Source organism: Rhinopithecus roxellana, chromosome 10 (genome assembly GCF_007565055.1).
Source record: "Rhinopithecus roxellana isolate Shanxi Qingling chromosome 10, ASM756505v1, whole genome shotgun sequence".
Taxonomy (NCBI): Eukaryota; Metazoa; Chordata; class Mammalia; order Primates; family Cercopithecidae; genus Rhinopithecus; species Rhinopithecus roxellana.
In genome coordinates this window covers 119,366,356-119,390,494 of record NC_044558.1, presented here as the reverse complement: position 1 = coordinate 119,390,494, position 24,139 = coordinate 119,366,356, and the positions used below count along the sequence as shown (strand labels likewise).

General features: G+C 42.2%; 1 protein-coding gene across 1 annotated transcript in view; it reads right to left on the bottom strand.

The window, feature by feature from the left end:
• The window catches only part of MRPL42 (mitochondrial ribosomal protein L42), a 35,886-nt gene extending 19,753 nt beyond the window's left edge, over window positions 1-16,133 (bottom strand). Inside the window, exons 1-4 of the mRNA XM_010383931.2 lie at window positions 16,056-16,133; window positions 13,940-14,102; window positions 7,896-7,959; window positions 4,733-4,817 (exon numbers count right to left, since the gene is read on the bottom strand). Of these exons, the coding sequence (XP_010382233.1) occupies window positions 4,733-4,817; window positions 7,896-7,959; window positions 13,940-14,009 (219 nt within the window). The 5' untranslated portion in view covers window positions 14,010-14,102; window positions 16,056-16,133. The remainder of the gene's footprint in view (window positions 1-4,732; window positions 4,818-7,895; window positions 7,960-13,939; window positions 14,103-16,055) is intronic.
• Window positions 16,134-24,139: the final 8,006 nt, after the last annotated feature.

The window sequence follows — 24,139 nt, the reverse complement described above, 5'->3', positions numbered from 1 at the left end:
AAAAGTATTAAAAATGTTTTGGCTGGGCGCAGTGGCTCACGCCTGTAATCCTAGCACTTTGGGAGGCCGAGATGGGCGGATCACGAGGTCAGGAGATCGAGACCATCCTGGCTAACACGGTGAAACCCCATCTCTACTAAAAATATAAAAAAATTAGCCAGCCGTAGTGGCGGGCGCCTGTAGTCCCAGCTACTCGGGAGGCTGAAGCAGGAGAATGGCATGAACCTGGGAGGCGGAGCTTGCAGTGAGCTGAGATAGCGCCACCACACTCCAGCCTGGGCGACTGAGCAAGACTCCGTCTCAAAAAAAAAAAAAAAAAAATTTTAAGTTTATCAAGTTTAAAAGTGACAGTAACCTAAGGTTAATTTATTATTAAAGAAAGAAAAATATTTTTTAAAAAATTTAGTGTAGCCTAAACATATAGTGTTTGTTTATAAAGTATACAGCAGTGTACAATAATGTACTAGGCCTTCACACTCACTGACTCACCCTGGGCAACTTCCAGTCCTGTAAGCTCCATTTTTGGCTAAGTACCCTATACAGATATATTACATTTTATCTTTTATATCACATTTTCACTGTGCCTTTTCTATGTTTAAATACGTTTAGATACATAAATATTTACCACTGTGTTACAATTGCCTATAGTATTCACTACAGTAATATGTTATATACATTTGTAGCCTGGGAGCAATAGGCTATACCATAAAGTCTGGGTGTGTAGTAGCCTACACCATCTGGGTTTGCGTAAGTAACACTCTATGATGTTCACATAACAATGAAATTGCCTAATGATGCATTTCTCAGAACATATCCCCATCAGTAAGCAATGCATGACCGTACTACAGAAATGCAAAGTAACAAAGATATCAGTGAAAAGTAGAAAGGGAGCCAAGTTAGAGCTTTGTCAAAAAGACCAGAATGGGGCCAGGTATGGTAGTGCATGCCTGTAATCCCAGCACTTTGGGAGGCCAAGGCAGGTAGATCACTTGAGGCCAGGAGTTAGAGACCAGCCTGGCCAACATGGCAAAACCCCCTCTCCACTAAAAACACAAGAATTAGCTGGGCGTGGTCACGAGGGCCTGTAATCCCAGCTATTTGGGTGGCTGAGGCATTAGAATCCCTTGAACCTGGGGAGGCATGGAGGTTGCAGTGAGACAAGATCACACCACTGCATTCTAGCCTGGCTGACAGAGACTCTGTCTCAAAAAAAAAAAAAAAAAAAAAAAAAAAAAAACAACCAGATTGGGCAAGGTACAGTGGCTCACGCCTGTAAGCCCAGCACTTTGGGAAGCCAAGGTGAGAGGACTGCTTGGGTCCAGGAATTCCATATTGGTTTGGACAACATAGTGAGACCCTGTCTACAAAAATTTTAAAAATTAGCTGGGCATGGTGGTGTGTGCCTATAGTCCCAGCTACTCAGGAGGCTAAAGTGGGAGGATTGCTTGAGCCCATGTTACTATTATTCTAATAGTAACATGTTCTCAAGAACGTTTCTTATTTTGCAGCCCAATCTACAATTTATTGCTTGACAAACAAAAAACTTTCCCTGCTTTCTCATGTGAATGTCTGCTAGCCCTAAAACATAAAACCCTTAAGCATGAAGAGGAAGGAACAACTTCATTCACTTAACAGAAAAATATTTATTGTGCACCTACCAAGTTCAAAGTGCTATTCCAGGTGCTGAAGACCAAGCATGAGAAAAAAACACACAAGGCCCTGTCCTCATCGAGCTTACATTTTAGTGATGGGAGACAGCCAGAAAACATCCAGTATGCTAGAAATAATAAATGCTATTGAGAAAAGTAAATCAAAGGACAACAAGGAGTGTAGGAGCAAAGTTACAACTTGAAATGCAGTAGCCAAGGAAGGCCACACAAGATAACAGATAAGGAAAAAGACCTTAAGGAAAGGGAGTAAACTATGAGGTAAAAGCATTCCAGGCAAAGGAAGCAGGAAATACAAAAGCTCTGAGTGGGGGGCTCGCCTAATACAGTTGAAAAACAGCTGCAGTTGTGGTAAGTATGGTGGCAGTAGAGTGATTTACTTGAAAACTTGTAGGAGTGATTACTTACCTAAACTAGAGATGAATATTGATGATGTGGCAGAGAAGATAATTGTCAAAACAAAGGAAACACAACAAAGAAAGAGGATGCAGGGAAGGTGGGCATGTATACAGAGGAATGGTGATAATGATAAACCATGATACGAATCTGTGCTGGGTAAGGAGGGAGTGAGAATGTGTGAGATACATGAGGGACTGTGAAAAAGTGGTTGAATCAATGGATGTAGGTCACAAAGAGGGAATGAATAATTCTTGGAGCTGGGAGACCAAGAGGGATTGGTAGTTAATTATTGGACTTATTTAGATTGGAAAAGAGGAGTAGCAATTATTGGTAATTAGAATATCTCTAGGGAATCCTCCCATGGAAATGGGTGGCTGACGTAGTGAGAGATCAAGAAGTGAGACACCACACTATTAGATCATCTACATGGATATTGAAGTAACAAAGAATGAGGGTAAAAGAGTATTGGAGAAAGTGTGACAGCAAGCTTAGAAAATTCAAGAAAGTGCAGAGTGGTGGAGGAGGAGAAATAACCTGGCAGTTGGTAGATAACAGCAACAAAAAAAGATAGTAAATGATGTAGTTGGATGATACAAGCTACAAAGCCAGAAATTGTTAGGAAGGAAGAGAAATGATCTAGATTTGACAATGAGGAGCTACAGGGATACCTTCCCCATCTTTAGACTCAGTGGTAAAAGAGTATGAGAGAGAAAACAGCAACTACTTAAAAGAACTGCTGGGGAAGTAATGTCTCCAGGGTACAGGCAGGTTTCTATTAGAGTCAGAAGGTGAAGGCAACATTCTGGAATAGGTTAAGGTTGTAAGAGATTTTGCCAAGGGTGGTAAGTTCTACAAGTACAGTGGGAAAGTTTTGACAGTTGAGGACGGTCAGATTCAGAGATATAAAGAGCCATTTGGGGATAAGAGTCTGGATGATGTGAAATGACCTGGCATTCTTAGTATAATTGCTAAAACAGGACAAATAAACCGAAGATATTCAACAAAATAACAATGGACAAAGGTACAACATAGTGTGACCTGGAGGGTTTACAGGCCAAAACTCAGTGGTGTAGGCCTATTTTTCTAAACGTTGCCCAAATAAGTGATACAAAAGAGGCACTGGGTTAGTACCTATGATACCTGGCTTTTGTTTCCTAACAAAGCAGGGAGACAAAATGGTGAGTTTAAAAAGGAATATAGAAATTATTGGTTGGTCAGGCGCAGTGGCTCATGCCTGTAATCCCAGCGCTTTGGGAGGCTGAGGCAGGCAGATTATGAGGTCAAGAGATTGAGACCATCCTGCCCAACGTGGTGAAACCCTGTCTCTACTAAAAATACAAAAATTAGCCAGGTGTGGTGGGGCATGCCTGTAGCCCCAGTTACTCAGGAGGCTGAGACAGGAGAATCGCTTGAACCCAGGAGGCAGAGGCTGCTGTGAGCCGAGATCGCGCCATTGCACTCCAGCCTGGGCAACAGAGCAAGACTCGGTCTCACAAAAAAAAAAAAAAGGAAAGAAATTATTTGTCAAATCAACCAGCACCCTGACCTTAATGATGATTTTTTAAAATAAGTATCACTAAATATATCATGTGATGACCTAAACCATCTAATTATTTTCTCCTCAAAAAGCAAGCCAAGGCTGGGCACAGTGGCTCATGCCTGTAATCCCAGCATTTTGGGAGGCCGAGGCAGGCAGATCACCTGAGCTTGGGAGTTTGAGATCAGCCTGGGCAACATGGTGAAACGCCATCTCTACTAAAAATACAAAAATTTAAAAAAATAAAAAAATTAGCCAGGCGTAGTGGCAGGTGCCTGTAGTCCCAGGTACTTGGGAGGCTGGGACAGGAGAATAGCTTGAACCCAGGAGGTGGAGGTTGCAGTGAGCCGGATCACGCCACTGCACTCCTGCCTGGGCGACAGTGAGACCCTGTCTCAAAAAAAAAAAAAAAAAAAAAAAAAAAAACCAAATCAAACATTACCTAGTAGAAGGAGGCTTAAAGAAATAGGAAAAAGCATTTCAAATACAAAACTAAAAAAAAGACTTGGGTCAAACTAAAAATAAATTATATTAAAAACAATACAAAATCCTCTTCTGTCTAGTACTTGATTTTTTAAAAAAATAGGGAAAGAAATCTAACTGAGCCATTCAAAATACATACCTATGTTGTCCCATTAAAAAATAAAAATAAAAAAAACAAATTCACCAAATGTTAAAAAAAAAAAAACCTGTCAGAACCAACAGTAAAAAAGTAGTTGTAATCCCAGCACTCTAAAATACAACTTTTATTTGTAACAGCACTCTAAAATACAACTGTTTCATAATTTTCTAGATTATAATATGGGGCAGTATGGCACAATGCATTTTATAATTTTATATTAGATGTATTTGATCCTTAATCAGAAATCTACCCAAATTTTTAGACCAGAAAACTGATGCCATAATTGTGTTTAAATGGTTCACTTTGTATTCTGAAAAAAAAAAAAAAGACTATAAAGAAAGCAGATGAAAAACAAATAAGAGAAAAATCAAAATAGTAAAATTAAAAAGCCAAAAGAAAATCTAAAACAAGGAAAATCAGACGACTCCCTTCTTTTTGGATACTATAAAGAAGTGCAAACATTTCTAACAGCAAATTAAAAACTACAAGAAATTTTCTCATACATACTTTTGTGTGTTCATATGGAATGTCCACAGAAGGGTGGTAGCATACTATTGTCTTGCCATCAGAAGTCAGAGCAAGCTCTACGTTGCTAAAAAAGAATGTTTTAGAAATAAAGTTATACTGTATTCACGGCAAAATGATTATTCTTTTTTTTTTTTTTTTTTTTTTTTGAGATGGAATCTCACTGTGTCACCCAGGCTGGAGTGCAATGGGCACTTCAGGTTAAAGCTAAAATTAGTGCCTGGCCTAATTTTAGCTTTAAGAATAATCACTCTGGGCCGAGCGCGGTGGCTCAAGCCTGTAATCCCAGCACTTTGGGAGGCCGAGACGGGCGGATCACAAGGTCAGGAGATCGAGACCACCCTGGCTAACACGGTGAAACCCCGTCTCTACTAAAAACTACAAAAAACTAGCCGGGCGAGGTGGCGGCACCTGTAGTCCCAGCTACCTGGGAGGCTGAGACAGGAGAATGGCGTGAACCCGGGAGGCGGAGCTTGCAGTGAGCTGAGATCCAGGCCACAGCACTCCAGCCTGGGTGACAGAGCAAGACTCTGTCTTTAAAAAAAAAAAAAAAAAAAAAAAAAAAGAATAATCATTCTGGGCCCAGCGTGGTGGCTCATGCCTGTAATCCCAGCACTTTGTAAGGCCGAGGTGGGCAGATTGCTTGAGGTCAGGAGTTCAAGACCAGTCTAGCAAAACCCCATCTCTACTAAAAATACAAATATTAGCCAGGTGTAGTGGCACACACTTGTACTCCCAGCTACGCAGGAGGCTGAGGCAGGAGAATCACTTGAACCCAGGAGGCGGAGGCTGCAGTGAGTCAAGATCATGCCACTGCACTCCAGCCTGGGCAACAGAATGAGACTCCATCTCAAAAAAAAAAAAAAAGGCTAAACTTAATTAATCACAAATTGCTGAAGAGAAGATACTACATCACTGGATTGGCAAACCTGGTACCCAAAACACAGGAGACAACTGAAGACCATCCCACAGAATATGTCAGCTTAAATACCACAACAAAATAATTTGTAGGTAACAGAGAATAGGCAATAGATTGTTTCACCATGGTTGCAAGATTGAATACCATAACACGGCTACAATGAACATTTAATCTGTCAAATGATTTCTTCATGAGAAGATAGTTTTATATAATGCAAAACACAGTATATGACTCAATCTTTCAAGGTTCAAAAAATGTTACCTACTCCAGTTTCATCACTATCATAGTACTCATTAGATGTACAATTAGTGTCAAGGCCAGGTGTGGTAGCTCACATCTGTAATCCTTACACTTTGGGAGGCCAAGGCGGGAGGATCACTTGAGCTCAGGAGTTTGAGACCAGCCTGGGTAACATGGCAAAATCCTGTCTCTACAAAAAATAAAAAAAATTAGCTGGGTGTGGTGGTACACACCTATAGTTCCAGTTACTTGGGGGCGCTGAGGCAGGAGGATAGCTTGAACGTGGGAGGTTGAGGCTGCAGTGAGCTGACATAGCGTCACTGAACTCCAGTCTGGGTGACAAAGTGAGACCCTGTCTCAAAAATAAAAATAAAAGGCCAACCATGATGGCTCACACCTGTAATCCTTGCATGCTGGAAGGCCAAGGGAGGCAGATTGCTTGAGCTCAGGAGTTTAAGATCAGCCTGGGCAACATGCTGAAACCCCGTTTCTATAAAAAATACAGAATTAGCTGGGTGTGGTGGCACACACCTGTAGTCCCAGCTGCTTGGGGGGCTGAGGCAAGAGGATTACTTGAACCTCGCAAGTTGAGGCTGCAGTGAGCTGAGATAGCGCCACTGCATTCCAGCCTGGGTGACAAAGTGAGAACCTGTCTCAAAAAAATAAAAGGTCAGTTGCAGTGCCTCACGCCTGTAATTCCAGCATTTTGGGAGGCCCAAGTGGGCAGATTACCTGAGGTAAGGACTTTGAGACCAGCCTGGCTAACATGGTGAAACCCCATCTCTACTAAAAATACAAAAATTAGCCAGGCATGGTGGCATGCGCCTATAGTTTCAGCTACTCAGGAGGCTGAGGCTGGAAAATCGCCTGAACACGGGAGGTAGAGGTTGCAGTGAGCCAAGATCACACCACTGCTATCCAGCCTGGGCAACAGAACAAGACCCCATCTCAGGCTGCAGTGAGCCAAGATCACACCACTGCTATCCAGCCTGGGCAACAGAACAAGACCCCATCTCAGGCTGCAGTGAGCGAAGATCACACCACTGCTCTCCAGCCTGGGCGACAGAACAAGACCCCATCTCGGCCGGGCGCAGTGGCTCAAGCCTGTAATCCCAGCACTTTGGGAGGCCGAGACGGGCGGATCACAAGGTCAGGAGATCGAGACCATCCTGGCTAACACGGTGAAACCCCGTCTCTACTAAAAAACACAAAAAACTAGCCGAGCGAGGTGGCGGGCGCCTGTAGTCCCAGCTACTAGGGAGGCTGAGGCAGGAGAATGGCGTGAACCCGGGAGGCGGAGCTTGCAGTGAGCTGAGATCCGGCCACTGCACTCCAGCCTGGGCAGCAGAGCGAGACTCCGTCTCAAAAAAAAAAAAAAAAAAAAAGACCCCATCTCGAAAACAAAATAAAAATAAAACTAGTGTCAAGACAGAAGAAAAAATATTTTTATTATCATTTTGTAATAAAAACAACACAGATTAAGAAAATAGGTAGCAGTTTCTGCATATCAGACTCTGCTGCAGAGGAAAAAGACAATGTCATATGTTATTCCTAGTTCTTATCATAGTGACTAAATTGAATAAGTACCAAATAAATGGTGGTTAAATTAAGTATGTGTTATTTAGGATTATTCAATATCAAACAAAAGAAAAGATAAATAATAGCTTAAGCTAACAGATACGAACCCTATAAAAACTAATTAACTTTTCCAAAAAGCTAAAGCATGCTTCAGAAAGGACAGCAGTTCTAAACAGCATGTCTGTCTTACAACAAATATTCAATGAAACACAATGATAATAATTTTTATTTAAAATGTTTATAAGCTCAGATACTGGGTAAATAAAATCATTAAAATAATTTTTAAAAACAAAATTAAGGAAAGAATAATGAGAAACGAAAGCATAAGACATCAAAACAAGAAATAAAATTAAATTATTTCAGATATAGCTAAGACTATTATTTTTTCAATTGAGTTTTAATACATACCAATTATAGTCATCTGGTAGAGGAGAATACGTAGATTTATGACAAACACAATATAAAGCTCCATCTGCAAAAACCCCAAACAGTAAAATAGATTTAGTTAATTTGAGCATATTTTCTCCATAAATTTAAAGCTAGTTTTACTCATTCAACCAACATTTACTGTTTACTATGAAACAGGCCTGTGCTAGGGGCTAGGGATTCAACAACAAACAAAACTCAGTCCCAACCCTCAAAAGGGTATAGTCTGCTTGTGAGAGAGACAGACAAACAATTACAACATAGAGGATAAGTACTGTTAGGACTGGTAAACACTGGCAAAGATGGGTCACACAGAAAGGCTACCAAACAAATTGTGCAGGTTCAAGAAAGCCTTTTCAGTGGAGGTGATATCCAAGGTGCTCTAAAGAATGAGAAAATAAGACTTGATAAGAGATAAAAACAATGTTTCTAGCAGAGGGAGTAACAGGTGCAAGGACTCCAGGTAAAATAAAAAAAGTGTTTGGGTACTCCAGCCTTTCCAAGAAAGAACTTAAAGTATTTGGGGCCAGGTGCAGTGGCTCACGCCTGTAATCCCAACACTTTGGGAGACCAAGGCGGGCAGATCACCTAAGGTCAAGGAGTTTGAGATCAGCCTGACCAACATGGTGAAACCTTGTCTCTACTAAAAATACAAAATTAGCCAGGCGTGGTCAGCTACTCAGGAGGCTGAGGCAGGAGAATTGCTTGAACCCAAGAGGCAGAGGTTGCAGTGAGCCGAGATCATGCCATTGCACTCCAGCCTGAGCAACAAGAGCGAAACTCCGTCTCAAAAAAATAAATAAATAAAAATAAAGCACTTTGGGTTTTCCAAGGTGCAGAGTTTATAAGGCAGTGATGAAGTGATGAAATATGAAATAATCTGTTCAAAATTAACTTTTCTTAATCAAAATGCTTACATTTTAAAGTATATTTTCCTTTGTTAGAATACCTGCAAATTCAAGAGCCATAATTGCTTTTTTTTTTTTTTTTTTGAGATGGAGTCTCGCTCTGCTGCCCAGGCTGGAGTGCAGTGGCGCAATCTCGGCTCACTGCAAGCTCTGCCTCCCGGGTTCACGCCATTCTCCTGCCTCAGCCTCCTGAGTAGCTAGGAGTACGAGCACCCGCCACCACACCAGGCTAATTTTTTGTATTTTTAGTAGAGATGGGGTTTCACCGTGTTAGCCAGGATGGTCTTAGTCTCCTGACCTCGTGATCCACCTGCCTCAGCCTCCCAAAGTGCTGGGATTACAGGTGTGAGCCACTGTGCCCGGCCATAATTGCTTTTTTAAAAGCTTTTGAAAGGTTCTCCTATATTCAAAAAGAGGATATTCTTTTAATACAAAGAAAAAAATTTAAAAGTAATTCAATATAGTTAAAAGCAAGTTTTGAATGCATCTTGATTAATGCCAAGAATCAAAGTCAGAGCCTCTTGTTCCTGTGATATAGGACTGTAACCTATCCTGCCTTCCCTATCTCCATGCCTTCACCATATCCTCAGTATGGAATTCCATCCCCATTTTGTTCAAATACCCCTCATCCTTAAAAGTCTAACACTTGCCAGGCACAGTGGCTCATTCCTGTAATCCCAGCACTTCAGGAGGCCAGGGCAGGTAGATACTTGAGGTCAGGAATTCGAGACCAGCCTGGCCAACATGGTGAAACCCCCTCTTCTACTAAAAATACAAAAAACTGGCCAGGCATGTTGATGCATGCCTGTAATCCCAAGAGTGAAACTCCATCTCAAAAATAAATAAATAAATAAATAACCAGACATGGTGGTGCACATCTGTAGTCTTGCTTACTTGGAAGACTGAGATAGTAGGATCATCTGAGCCCAGGGAGGTCAAGGCTGCAGGGGGCCAAGACTGCGCCACTGCACTCCAGCCTGGGCAACAGAGTGAGACCTACCTCGAAAAAAAAAAAAACAACATTCATTACCTGACATTTTACCAATGGAAGTTCTGGATATAGAATTAGCAGAAGCTCTAAATACATAATTAGGACTAATGCCAAAGTTAACACCAATCAAGCCAAAGCAACTCAATGTGCCAAAAGAATTTCAATTAACAAAAATTTCTGTAATTTATGAGTTATTCTTGTTACATATATATGTTCAATTACATTTGGAAAAGAGCTATGAAAGCTAAAAGTTGTCCCATCTTCAAATGCTCAGTATTTTACCTTGCTACAGAAAAGGAAGTACAGTAGAAAGTATACTGGACAAAGTAAGGTGGGGAGATCGATTTTGGTCACAGTTCTCAGTTACCAAATATGTGACCCTGGGTAAATTTATGAGGGCCACAGAACTCAAGTTTCTTTACCTTCATAAAGAGGATAATACTACATGGGTTACCAAAATCAAAACCGTTATAAGGATCAAATGGCTTAACATGCTTTGAAAACTGTAAAGTGGTCTACATTCCCAGGCTGACTGACCATTTGGGAAATTTTTAAATATTCCTTCTAGAATATAGGGAAGCCTTTTTATTTTTGCTTATTGAACTTTCTTCCTTAATCATGATTTCGCTTTGCCTCTAATCTTAATGTCCTTCCCTTTTTTATTAAACATCAATAATAACAGTAATGAAACTTTCTTTAATTTTCATTTTTTATTTTTGAGACAGGGTCTCACTCTATCTCCCAGGCTGGAGTGCAATGGCACAATCACAGCCTCGAACTCCTGGGCTCAAGCAGTCTTCCTACTTCAGCCTCCTGAGTAGGCTGCCTCCCTCCTGGACCACAGGCGCACACCACCTCAGAAATTAGCCCAGCTAATTTCTGTAACTTTTGTAGAAATGGCATTTTGTCACATTACCCAGCCTGGTCTCAAACTTCGGAGCCTGCCTCACTCCCAAAGTGCTGGTATTACAGGTGTGAGCCACCATGCCCAGCCCTTTACTTTCAATAATAGTAGTAATAGGAACTTTGCAGTATAAGGGACTTTTAGGACATAAGAAGTTAGGTCACTGAGTACTAGGATGACTGATAACAGAATGATTTTCTAGGGTAACCTAATTCTTAGTTAACTAGATATTTTGAGAGTAACTCTAATCCATTCAGATTACTTCAACAAACACTGATATATCTCCTATCATGAATGAGAGGCACCAGAGACACCAAAATGAATTAGATACAGTGCAAACTTAGTGGGAAATCCAGTGGGGAAAAAGATATATAAACAATTTTCAATTATCCAGGGACACATTAATTGGTTTTCTGATGGGCCTGTGTGAGAACTAATTGTTTCAAAACATAGACTATGTAAAAACTGATTGGATCTGACTTCTCATTAGTCTAGGAGCTGGGTTCCTGCAAGGCAAAGAGTAGGCTAGGAAGTAAGGGTCTTTCTCCCAATTCTCACAACAAAAATGCTCCTAGATAATCAAATGCTGATTGTAGTTTTGTTGTGACTTATTTTATTTTATATCCAAAGTCTCTTAAGCAATCTCCTGTTCCATTTACTGAATTCTAAGTTGATTTTACTTTGAATATAATGTAATAAATGTTATTATGTTTAGGGCCCTACAAAAGGGGAGAGTGGGGCAAGCAAGGAAGCAGGGATGGAAAGCTTCCTATAAGAGCAGGATTCGGTGGTCAGGTGCGATGGCTCACGCCTATAATTCCAGCACTCTGGGAGGCTGAGGTGGCAGACCACTTGAGGTCAGGAGTTTGCGACCAGTCTGGCCTACATGGTGAAACCCCTTCCCTACTAAAAGTACAAAAACTAGGACAGGCGCAATGGCTCACACCTGCAATCCCAGCACTTTGGGAGGCCAAGGCAGGCAGATCATTTGAGGCTGGCAGTTCGAGACCAGCCTGGCCAACACGGTGAAACTCTACCTCTACTAAAAATACAAATATTAACCAGGCATAGTGGTAGGTGCCTACAATCCTGGCTACTTGGGAGGCTGAGGCAGGAGAATCACTTGAACCCGGGAAACAGAGGCTGCCATGTGCCAAGATCATGCCTCTGCACTCCAGCCTGAACAATGGAGCAAGATTCAGTCTCAGAAAAACAAAATAAAATAAAATAGAGTAAGATCTGGCAAACTTTTGAGCATTCTATTCAACAAAGGTGTTTACTGAGTAAAATATTTTCCCCACCTCAACCATAACAAATTGCCTATTACTTTACTTTTACTCTATTCTTCAAATAGCTCTTTTCTCCTTAATTCAATAAACAAACTTTCAATTACAAATGGTGGTAAATAGGAAATAAAAAAGAAGAGACAACAGTCAAGGTCAAGCAGAGTTGTATTTACAAAGTCAGCTGCATCCCAGGCGCGATGGCTCACACGCCTGTAATCCCAGCACTTTGGGAGGCTGAGGCAGGCGGATCACCTGAGGTTGGGAGTTCGAGACCAGTCTGACCAACGTGGAGAAACCCCCGTCTCTACTGAAAATACAAAATTAGCTGGGTGTGGTGGCCTGTAATCCCAGCTGCTTGGGAAGTTGAGGCAGGAGAATTGCTTGAACCCAGGAGGCAGAGGTTGCAGTGAGCCGGAGACCGCACCATTGCACTCCAGCCTGGGCAACAAGAACAAAACTCCATCTCAAAAAAAAAAAAAAAAAAAGTCAGCTGCACTTGCATGTTTATCAGAGCACTATTCATAATAGCAAAGACATGGAAACAAGCCCATCAACGGCAGACTGGATAAATAATATGTGGTATATATGTACACCATGGATTATTACCCAGACATTAAAACAAATAAAATCACGTCCTTTCCAGCAACATAGATGCAGCTGGAGGCCATTATCCTAAGTGAATTAATGCAAAAACAGCCAAATACTACACGTTCTCACTTACATGTAGGAGGTAAACATTGCGTACATATGGACACAAAAATGGGAACAATAAACACTGGCGACTCAAAACAGAAGGGAGGGATGGAGAGAAGGGTTGAAAAACTAACTATTGGGTACTATGTTCACTATTTGGGTGATGGGTTGAGTTGAAGCCCAAACCTCAGTATATGTAATATATACATGTAACAAACCTGCATATGTACCCCCTGAATCTAAAATAAAAAATAAAAATAAAAAGTTGGCTGACATAGTTAAATATAAAAAGGCAAACTACCATAGCCTCTATACATGTCTACTTTAGAAATGGGAGAACAGAGTTTACAAACAGGAAAAGAAAAAAGAAAGCACAGTTGGCTGAGAAAAAAGACTTTAATATTCTATTTACTTATTTGGGTCCATGCTTTGACTGTCAAACATGTATTAACAAGCTTTCGAGAAAATATTAACTATATACAGTTCTTTAGAAAAGGCAGAAATTACATTTCATATTTTTAAAATGGCTAGGTACATAGAAAAAACACAATGAGAATCCACCAAAATATTAACAATGATTATCTTTGGAATATGGGACTGTGAATTTACCCTTTATACATACATTTTAAGAACTACTAAAATAGTAATACATGTAATTGAACAAGAGAAAGTTACCCTTGACCAGTCCCTTACTCCTGCCCTCAGCTAAATCCCGAGTGGGCTACACAGATAGCCACTGTTTGGTCCAGACCTTTTACCTCTGCATTTATGCATATGCACATATGCATATAATGGATCATCTTTTAAACATACAAATAAGATCATATAATAGATATATATAGATATAGTTCTGACACGCTTTTTCGTTTCTATTTATAGAACTTTCCATGTCAGTAACAGCTGCATGATAGTCACAGTTAAGATGTACCATAATTTATCCATTCCCCTCCCCGATCTACATTTCTTTTAGAGATGGGGGTCTTGCTATGTCGCCCAGGCTGGTCTCAAACTCCTGGCCTCAAGCAGTCCTCCCACCTCAGCCTCCCAAAGTGCTGGGATTACAGGCATGAGACACCACATCTGACCTATCCATTCCCCTTTTGACTGACATTTAGGTTTTCTCCCACTTTCCATTACTGCAAACACTCCTGCAAATTACAGGCGTATACAATAACTAAATGCTTTAAATTTTCTACATTCTTAAAAGTTTAAAACTTTTTAAACATTAAAAAAATTTTACTTACTTTGAACTGGAAATAAATGTTTCAAGATAGTTCTCTTTGACATCACCCATTTTACTGCAGCTACAGCCATGGTGTTTCAAGATGCTTATCAAGTGGTATGAAAAAAGATGTTCTGAAGAGAAACTGCTTTTAACATCTGCTTCTAGGCATACCATTTCTACTCCTGTTGAAGAGATAAAGAAAAATCAGTGCTACCTATGGTAAACTTAAGTTATATTAAACACCACAAGAACAAGGTAAGAATCACTGCCTGGAAGTCAACTGAAGCAATGCTTTTAAACAACTTGGCAATTCCCATGATTTAAACAGGACGAAGAGCAATATGGTCAAAATACAAGATCAGAACCACTGGAACTATGTCCATTACTATTTATCCTAGATGCAAACTTCTCTGCACCCAGTGTTGGGGTCCGCGTGTTTCCTAAACAAAGGAATGAACACACAAGACAACACAAGACAAGACAAACATGGCGGCCGCGCCGAACGACACGCTCCGCTTTATTTTATACAGTCCTTTGTGGAATGTTACCAAGTCACAAGACACATTGTTGTTTTTCTGACCTTTCCCTGACTTTCTGGATTTTCAAGATGTTTACACATAAACAAGCCCCCAGGGTCTGCTGTTTGCAGCTGGCTCCTATCGGGAACGCCCTGCTTCGTTTGCAAGAGCAGGACTTATCGGAATGTCTCGTTTGCGAGCACGTAGTCCTCTACACCCAGTGCAGCTCCTTCTACTTACTGAATACTCAGTAAATGTGTAATTACTCTTGAAACAGTCATTCACAAATGGTACACAGAGTATTCATTCTCATAATGCTAGTGTGTCTGTGTACAACCTCTAAGGTTCCATACACAAGATACTACATCACTTACAGTACTATCCTGTTGCTGAATAAATGAAATATTTCTGTCTGCCCTGAGCCATTAATATAATAATAAAGAAATATCAAACAGGAAGGCCTATCCTTAGCCTATTAAATACTCAATTGGAGGAACTCATACAAATGCTCTCAAGTCCCAGATAAAATTTCACCATCTTGTATGTGTATAAGGTCTTTAACTTTCCAAGGTACTTTCGTCACCATTTCATTTTGCTCTCATATTAATCATGTGAGGTATCTTTATTCTGATTCATGAAGAAACTAAAGCATAAAATTTAAAAGTCTTGCTTCCAAGGACTTTAAAGTCAGTCACTGCCAAACTGGGAAACTTTAAACAAGTCATTAAACGATCCTCAGTTTCTCCAATGACAAAATGGGGAAAACCACAATCTTCATGGGCTGTTGTGAATAAATGACAAACAACCATTGTTAAATCTTGTTTTTAATAGTCTTCAACGACTATCCGTGCCCTTCCCCCAATAGTGATAAAAGGGAATTAGGACACAGGCCCTCTTATTTGCTAGGCTAAATCACTCAACACTGATACCTTGCACTGCCAGTACATTAACACTACTAACCGTGAGCTCATAAGTGTGCTTTTTAGTTTACAATCCACTTTCATATACAATATGTGCTCTTTCACAAGTCTGTGAAGCAGGCATCTCCATTTCACAGATTAAGAACAAAGGCTCAGAGAGGTCAATCGATTACTTGACCAGTATATCGCTGCTTAATAGGTGACATGCGTGGGACATAAACCCATGACCTCTGACCACGAACAAAACATCTTGGGGGAAATTAGGTTCCCTCTGTCCGAAACCCAGAGGCAAGCACACCCTGCTGGGAGTCAGATTATTCACCCCAGGAAGATCATTTCAGAGGTCAAGTCCCTTGGCCCGGAATTCAACCCCCAAACAAAAGCTACATAGCCTCTGCGGTCAGAGGTTTGAGGAGCAGGCTACCAGGAGCTCACGGACTCTTCGACCTAAAGAAGTCCCTAGGGCCACAAGCTGCATCAGCCACCCCCGGGCGTCCTCCAGGGAACGAAGGGGGCGCTATAGGAAGCGCGCGGCCACATGCCGGCCCTTCTGCAGGAAGGACAAAGGCTGGGGATGCAGGCAGCCTCGCCCTGCCGGGAACGACAGGCGGGAGACCTCGACACCTGCAGACAAACACTGTGGGCCTGCCCAGCTTCCAGGGAGTCCTCGACAGGAGGACTAGAGGGAAGCGGTTACCTTGACAGCTTCTCACCACGAGCCCGCCATCTTGTTTCAATCCGGGCCCCACGAAACAGCGCCGCGCGCGCCCTCCCGGCCGCGGGGCATTCTGGGAAATGTAGTCTCCGTGGGAAAGCGGCCTGGGCGCAGAGGGAAAGCGAGTCGTTGCTATGCACGCTTGCCTTTATTTGTAGCAGCATGGCCGCAACGTTATCAAGGTGCCCAGAAAAACAAAATCACTGTCCCACATACATACCCTTAGAAAGTAACAAGCATTTTTGTGTGTGTGTGAGGCAGTCTCATTCTGTCAGCCAGACTGGAGTGCAATGGCTCCATTACGGCTCACTGCAGCCTCTACCTCCTGGGCCCAAGAGATCCTCCCACCTCAGCGTCCTGAGTAGCTGGTACTACAGGCGCACACCACCACACCTGGCTAATTTTTTAATATTTTTGTAGAGATGGGGTCTTGCTATGCTGCCCACGCTGGTCTCAAGCAATCTTCCCACCTCGACCTCCCAAAGTGCTGAAATTACAGGCCTGAGCCACCATGCAAGCCTACAAGTACTTTTTTAAAAAATTATGTTGCCGGGCGCGGTGGCTCAAGCCTGTAATCCCAGCACTTTGGGAGGCCGAGACGGGCGGATCACAAGGTCAGGAGATCGAGACCATCCTGGCGAACACAGTGAAACCCCGTCTCTACTAAAAATACAAAAAACTAGCCGGGTGACGAGGCGGGCGCCTGTAGTCCCAGCTACTTGGGAGGCTGAGGCAGGAGAATGGCGGGAACCCGGGAGGCGGAGCTTGCAGTGAGCTGAGATCCGGCCACTGCACTCCAGCCTGGGCGACAGAGCAAGACTCCGCCTCAAAAAAAAAAAAAAAAAAATTATGTTAATATTCAAAGAAATCGTAGATTGCCCTTTAGTAAATGAGTTAAAGTTTCTCAGGGGAAGAGACATTCCAGAGAAGCCCTGAAATGTGGAGGTTAGGAATTGGACGTTTGGAATCAGAACCTGAAGAGGCCCTCCGCTCAGAGAACCTGGCACTGTACCCTCAGAACTGTGCTGGCTACCTATTATGGGAGGAAGTAAATATGCAGAATCTTGGACCTTGCCTTCCATCTTAGGAGGAAGGAAAGTCCCCTGGGCCTTTGCACTCTCTGTTCCCATTGCCAACAGTGCGCTTCTCTCACCTCTTCTCTTGACCTTACTGTATACAGGCCTTTCTCAAATATCATCTTAGAAAGGACCACACCATTAAAATAGCCTCACCCACCCTTATTCCATGCCCCCCTTTATTTTCCTTCAGAACATTTACCATTACCTGACTTTATATTGATTATTTGTTTGCTCGTTTAATGTCTCTCTCCTTTTTTTTTTTTTTTTTTTTTTTTTTTTTTTTTTTTTTTTTTTGAGGCAGAGTCTCACTCTGTCGCCCAGGCTGGAGTGCAGTGGCATGATCTTGGCTCACTGCAACCTCCGCCTCTCAGCTTCAAGCGATTCTCCTTCCTCAGCCTCCCGAGTAGCTGGGATTACAGTTGCCCACCACCACATCCAGCTAATTTTTGTATTTTTAGTAGACAGGGGGCTTTGCCATGTTCGCCGGACTGATCTTGAACTCCTTACCTCAGGTGATCTGCCCGCCTCCGCGTCCCAAAGTGCTGGGATTACAGGTGTGCGCCACTGCACCCAGCCTCGTTTAATGTCTCTTATGTAAGCTCCGTGAAGGCAGAGACATATGTCTATCTTGTTCTTCACCATATGCAAACCCAGCATCTCAGACTATGCTTGGCCTCATTATAGGTCTCCAGTAAGTGTTTGCTGAACAAATGAAAAGACTAGATAGTGTTGCAAGTATCCAAGACAGCAGATGATTGGCTGGTAAAGCAGAAGTGGTTGCCTAGAAATTCCCTTTTCCTATGACTTGCAAAATTTTGCTTTTGTATATTTTTCTAAGAAAGAATCTATAGCTTTTAGTATGTATTCCAGGGAATTGATAAACCTCTCAACAAGTTAAGAACCATATTCCTGAAGTGACAAGTATTGAAAGTAAGTGAACACAGATCACATAGTAAAGAAAACTGAATATGGGCTGTGTAGTATGTTTCCTTATTTCCCAGGGAACATCAGGAGGCTAACCTTTGCTCTTGTAGAAGCCCACAGAGGGCCCATCTGTGTCCTTTCCAATCGTGTCCATCCTCCAAAGCTACCCATGAAGTCTTTCTGGACTATGCAATAGGAAGGGAGAGAGAGGAGAAACAGATTTGAATGAGCAGTCAACTGGACTGGTTGAACATTCCCTGCATAAAGTATAAGAAGAATGGATCAAAGATGATTCCAGATGTCAAGTCTTGATGGCTGTGAGCAGAGTGGGACCAGTCCCCAATAGGGAGACTCACTTAGTGGGACCAGGGAAGGTCTCACAAAGCTGAGACCGGAAAAGAAACCAACATTTTTGGGGGAAGAAAGAGGAGAGACAAGTTTAGGCTAAGTGAGGGCACAACTTACACAAAAACTTTAATGTGGTGGAAATAGCTTACCATATACTGGAGTAGGGTGGACAGTGTGGAGAAGAGTGGCAGGAGGAGAGTTGGAGCCAGGTCATGTTGGGCTTCATAAGCCTTGGAGGGGTTAACATGGAGTTAGGACACAGGACATATGTAGAGATTAAATGGAGTAGGTGGTGCTGTGTGCCTGTAGTCCTAGCTACCCTGGGAGTAGGAGGCTGAAGTGGGAGGATTGCTTGGCCCAAGAGGTCAAGGTGGCAGTGAGCTATGATCGTGCCATGCACTCCCGCCTGGGTGACAGAGTGAGCCCCTGTCTCTTGAGATTTTTACACAAAAGAAGTGACATAATTTGATTTCTATTTTTAAAAGGTTACTCTGGCTGCCCTGGGAGGAGTGGTTTGGAGAGTGGCAAGACCGCAGGCAAGTCTAGCAAGGAAGCTACTGCAGTTCTGCAGTCAATAAATCATGTGATGGAGGGTGGTGGCAGTGGAGATAGAGAGAGAGAAAGAGTCCAGATGTATTTTAAAATTGGAAGTAATGACTTAACTTGCTGATGGACTGATTGAGAGAGGAAGACACTTCAGGTGGATGCTTTGATGACTAGCTTGACAATGGCGCCATTCATAAGACAAGGAAAACTGAGAGAGGAGCAGGTTTGGGGAGTCTGATGAGGGCGGAAATGCATACTTCTGTTTGGGAGTTGTTGAGTTTGAGATGGCTCTGAGACACTCCAGTGGAGATACAAAACGAGGCAGCAGCCTGGGCAACATAGTGAGTGAGGCCTTGTCTCTACAAAAAATCCACAAAATTAGTCAGGCTGATGGTGCACACCTGTGATCCCAGCTACTAAGGAGGCTGAGGTAGGAGGATCATTTGAGCCCTGGAGGTTGAGGCTGCAGTGAGCTGTGGTCGTGCCACTGCACTCCAGCCTGAGTAACAGAGTGAGACCCCCATCCCCCAAAAAACAAAAAACAAAAGGCAGGTACTTGAAGAGGTGTGTTTGGAGAGTAGAGGTTGAACTAGGTATAGAAAAAAAGATAAAGGGCCTGGAAGCTGGCCCCAGGGAATTCCAACACTTAGAAATCAGAGGAGGATAACCTTGAGCATGGGTCTCCCAAGAGTGGCAGTAAGAAAGGTAGAAGGAAAACAAATACAATGATGTCAGAGTAGTTAAGAGAGGCCACGTCACAAAGTGTTCCTAATTTAAGAGTTCAGTGCTAGCAACTTATAAAGTATAATTTCAAAAATACAAACTTGAAATACCAGCAAATAACTTATATTGACCTACGTAAAAGTGCTTTATTTTATTTTATTTATTTATTTTTTTAAGACAGTGTCCCGCTCTGTCACCCAGGCTGGAGTGCAGTGATGTTATCTTGGCTCACTGCAACCTCCACCTCCTGGGTAAAAGTGACTCTCCTGCCTCAGCCTCCTGAGTAGCTGGGATTACAGGTGCCCGCCACAATGCCCAGCTAATTTTTTAATTTTAGTAGAGACAGAGTTTCACCATGTTGGCCAGACTGGTCTTGAACTCCTGACCTAAAGTGATCCGCCCACCTCAAGTGATCCACCCACCTCAACCTTCCAAAGTGCTGGAATTATAGGCGTGAGCCACTGTGCTCAGCTACAGATACTTTGAATTCATGCTAGTAAAATGACAAAACAGAAAAAATTCTAGGACTTTGGAATTGGCATCAAATGACTTCCGTTTAAAAGGGGATTGCCTTTTCTTCTGTAACTTCCCAGAAAAAAAAGTCAGTCTTTGTATCAATCAGAGAGCAAAGATTCCAGAGCAATCTTACAACCAAACTATTAGAATGATCTTTCTGGCCAGGTGCAGTGGCTCACGCCTGTAATCCCAACACTTTGGGAGGCCGAGGCAGGCGGATCACGAGGTCAGGAGTTCCAGACCAGCCTGACCAACATGGTGAAACCCCGTCTCGACTAAAAATACAAAAATTAGCTGGGCATGTTGGCACATGCCTGTAATTCTAGCTACTGAGGAGGCTGAGGCAGGAGTATCGCTTGTACCTGGGAGGTAGAGCTTGCAGTGAACTGAGATCACACCACTGCACTCCAGCCTGGGCAACAGAGTAAAACTCTGTCTCAGAAAAAAAAAAAAGAAACAAAAAAAAAGATCTTTCTAAACAATTATTGTGACTGTCATTTTACAAACAGAAGTGACAGAGGCACAGAGAGGTTAACAACTTGTTCAAAGTCACACAAGTTACTGTGCTTTGAACCCAGGAACTACTATTACCAGTGCTCATGAACCTAACCTCTGTGCTAGACTGAGCCATGCTTATTTCAAAATACAAAATATAGATGAGACTAGGTGTTGTGGAGTGCACCTGCAATCCCAGGTACTCAAGAGACTGAGCGGGGAGGATTGACTGAGTCAATGAGTTCAAAACCAGCCTGAGCAACACAGCAAGATCCCATCTCAACAACAAATAAAACAGATTTTTAAAAAATGAATGCACATTTAAAAAACAAAACCCAAGAGATAATCACTGCTAACATTTTGATGTATAACTTTTCACTTGACATTTCTTTTCTTCTTTTTCTTTGAGACAGGGTCTTGCTGTAGTGCCCAGGTTGGTCTGAAACTCCTGGCCTCAAGCAATCCTTCTGCCTCATCCTCTTGAGTAATTGGGATCAGGCTTGAGCCACAGAACCTAGCTGTCTTCTTATATCTGTATTATGATAATAGCTAACATTTATCGAGCACATTATGTGTACTATTCTAAAGTTCTATGGCAAATAAATGGTGGAGCTGAGATGTGAACTAGACAGTCTTATTCTCCTTCAGTCTCCCTTTCTTTCACACAAACACATTATTTTTAGGTTTTCTCCTATTACTGTTAATATGAATATATAAATAAGTATACATATACATGTATGCACATATTTTTTTCCTATGAACACCCTAAATATTGTCAGTGTAGAACTACAAGTCTCCTAGAGATCATCAGGACTTAAAGGGTTATTTTGATTATTAAAGATCTTTGCATTGGTTATGATGGCTCATGCCTGTAATCCCAGCATTATCAGAGGCCAAGGCAGGAAGATCTCTTGAGCCCAGGAGTTTAAGACCAGGGTGGGCCACATAGTGAGACCCTAAAACTTAAAATTTTGTTTTTTAAAAATGAAGTCTGGGGCCAGGTGCGGTGGCTTATGCCTGTAATCCCAGCACTTTGGGAGGCCAAAGCAGGCAGATCATGAGGTCAGGAGTTCAAGACCAGCCTGGCCAACGTGGTGAAACCTCGTCTCTACTAAAAATACAAAATTAGCTGGGCATGTTGGCGGGTGCCTGTAATCCCAGATACTCGGGAGGCTGAGGCAGGAGAATCATTTGAAGCTGGAAGGCGGAGATTGCAGTGAGCCAAGATTGTGCCATCGCACTCCAGCCTGGGCGACAGGGCGAGACTCCATCTCAAAAAAAAAAAAAAGAAAGAAATCCGGAAGTCTGGGCATGGTGGCTCACACCTGTAATCCCAGCACTTTGGGAGGCCAAGGCAAGAGAATTGCTTGAGCCCAGGAGTTCGAGACCAGCCTGGGTGACATACTGAGGCCCCTATTTCTACAAAAAAATTTTAAAAAATTAGCCAGGTGTAGTGGCATATGCCTCTAGTCCCACCTACTCAGGAGGCTGAGGTGGGAGGATCACTTGAGCCCAGAAGGTTGAGGCTGCAGTGAGTCATGATTGCACCACTGCACTCCAGCTTGGGCAACATAGCAAGACCCTGTCAAAAAAAAAGAAAAGAAAGAGAGAGAAATCCTTACAATGTAACTCTCATCTTTTTTTCTGAGATGGGATCTTGTTGTTTTGCCCAGCCTGGACTCAAACTCCTGGGCTCAAGCAATTCTCTTTCCTCAGCCTCCCAAGATGACAGTTTTCATTTTAAAGTTAATTCATTGTTAGGTGCTTTCCTGCAACTCCTAGATTTTTAATTTATTCTGATTCATTTATTTATCTAATAAATATTTATTGAGGACCTATTATATGTACCAGACACCAGAGCAGCAGTTTGTCCTCACAGATTATATCGTCAGAGGGTGACAGATACTAAATATATACTGATGGGATTAATTATTGTATGACAATTTTGTTGAGTGTCTCAGAGGAAAGGGATGTCAGGGAGCATATACCAGGAACATTTGACTAGTGTACTCAGGACAGGAAAGGCTTTCCTGAGGAAGTGAATTTAAGTGGAAATGTGAAGGAAGAGAAGTTAGGTAGAGGAAGAGGGCCGGAGGGAGCAGCCTGTGTGAAGGCGCTGAAATAGGAAGTAGTATGATTCTTCTAAGAAACAAAAGAGCCGGAGTGGTGGCTCAACCTGTAATCACAGCAACTGGTGGTAGGGGTGGGGGCATGGTAAGGCAGGAGGATCGCTTAAAACCAGGAGTTCGAGACCAGCCTGGGAAGCACAGCAAGACCCTGTCTCTAAATAAATAAATAAATAAATAAATAAGGCCTATGTGACTAGAATATAGGGTGCTAGCAAAAGCAATGAGGCTGACGGCAAATTTATTTTCATGTTATTCCTGACAGCCAACACTTAAAAACTGGCTATTTCAAGTGCAACGGGGTTTACAACTCATTGATCACAACCAGTTACAGATTTCTTTGTTCCTTCTCCACTCCCGCTGCTTCACTTGACTGGCCTAAAAAAATAAATAACAAATAAAGCTTTCTAGAAGACCACATCATTTCAAACTTAACCAAAAATCAAGACCCTGTTTTTCTAGTAAGCACTAAGTGTTCTCTTTAAGAAGTGCTTGTTTTTTCTTGTTACGATAAATGTTATACCTAAAATCATAAGGATTGATGTTCCCACTACAAACTGAGAAATCTGTAGCAGAAACTGCAAGCTATCCCCTAACAGATGTTTCTCCTCTTCCTCTGTATTAACAGAATCCCTAATTCAGGGGTATGTGGTTACTCACAATTATAAAATTCACACTTTTTTTTTTTTTTTTTTTTTTTTTTTACAAAAAATTAGCCTGGCATGGTGGCACGTGGCTGTAATCCCAGCTACTCAGGAGGCTGAGGCACAAGAACTGCCTGAACCTGCAAGGCAGAGGTTTGGCAGTGAGCCAAAATTGTGCCACTGCACTCCAGCCCAGGTGATAGACCGAGAGCCTGTCTCAAAAAAAAAAAAAAAAAATTTACATTTTTCAGCTTCCCTTGCAATCCTAGATGTGGTCATGTGACTTCCTTAAAGCCAACTGGTATGCACCCTTTGCTCCCTACTTCATCCTTCCTCTTGGAGGGTGGATTTAATGGTCATTATTGTAGAATCCCAGGATGGCCTTGACCTTGGAATGATGGAGCAGTCAGCTGGAAAGAGTCTGGATTTTTGATGACTTTGTAGACAAGGTTCCTGAGATTTTTACAAAAGAGAGAAGTAAACTTTTATCGTGTTTAAGCTGCTGTTATAGTGGATTGCGGTTTTTGCCATTTACAAAGTTAGTGCAAAAGTAATTGCACCAATTTTCCCTAGACACCAGAGCAGCAGTCTTCACAGATTACATAGTCAGAGGGTGACAGATATTAAATATATAATGATGGGATTAATTATTTTATGACAATTGT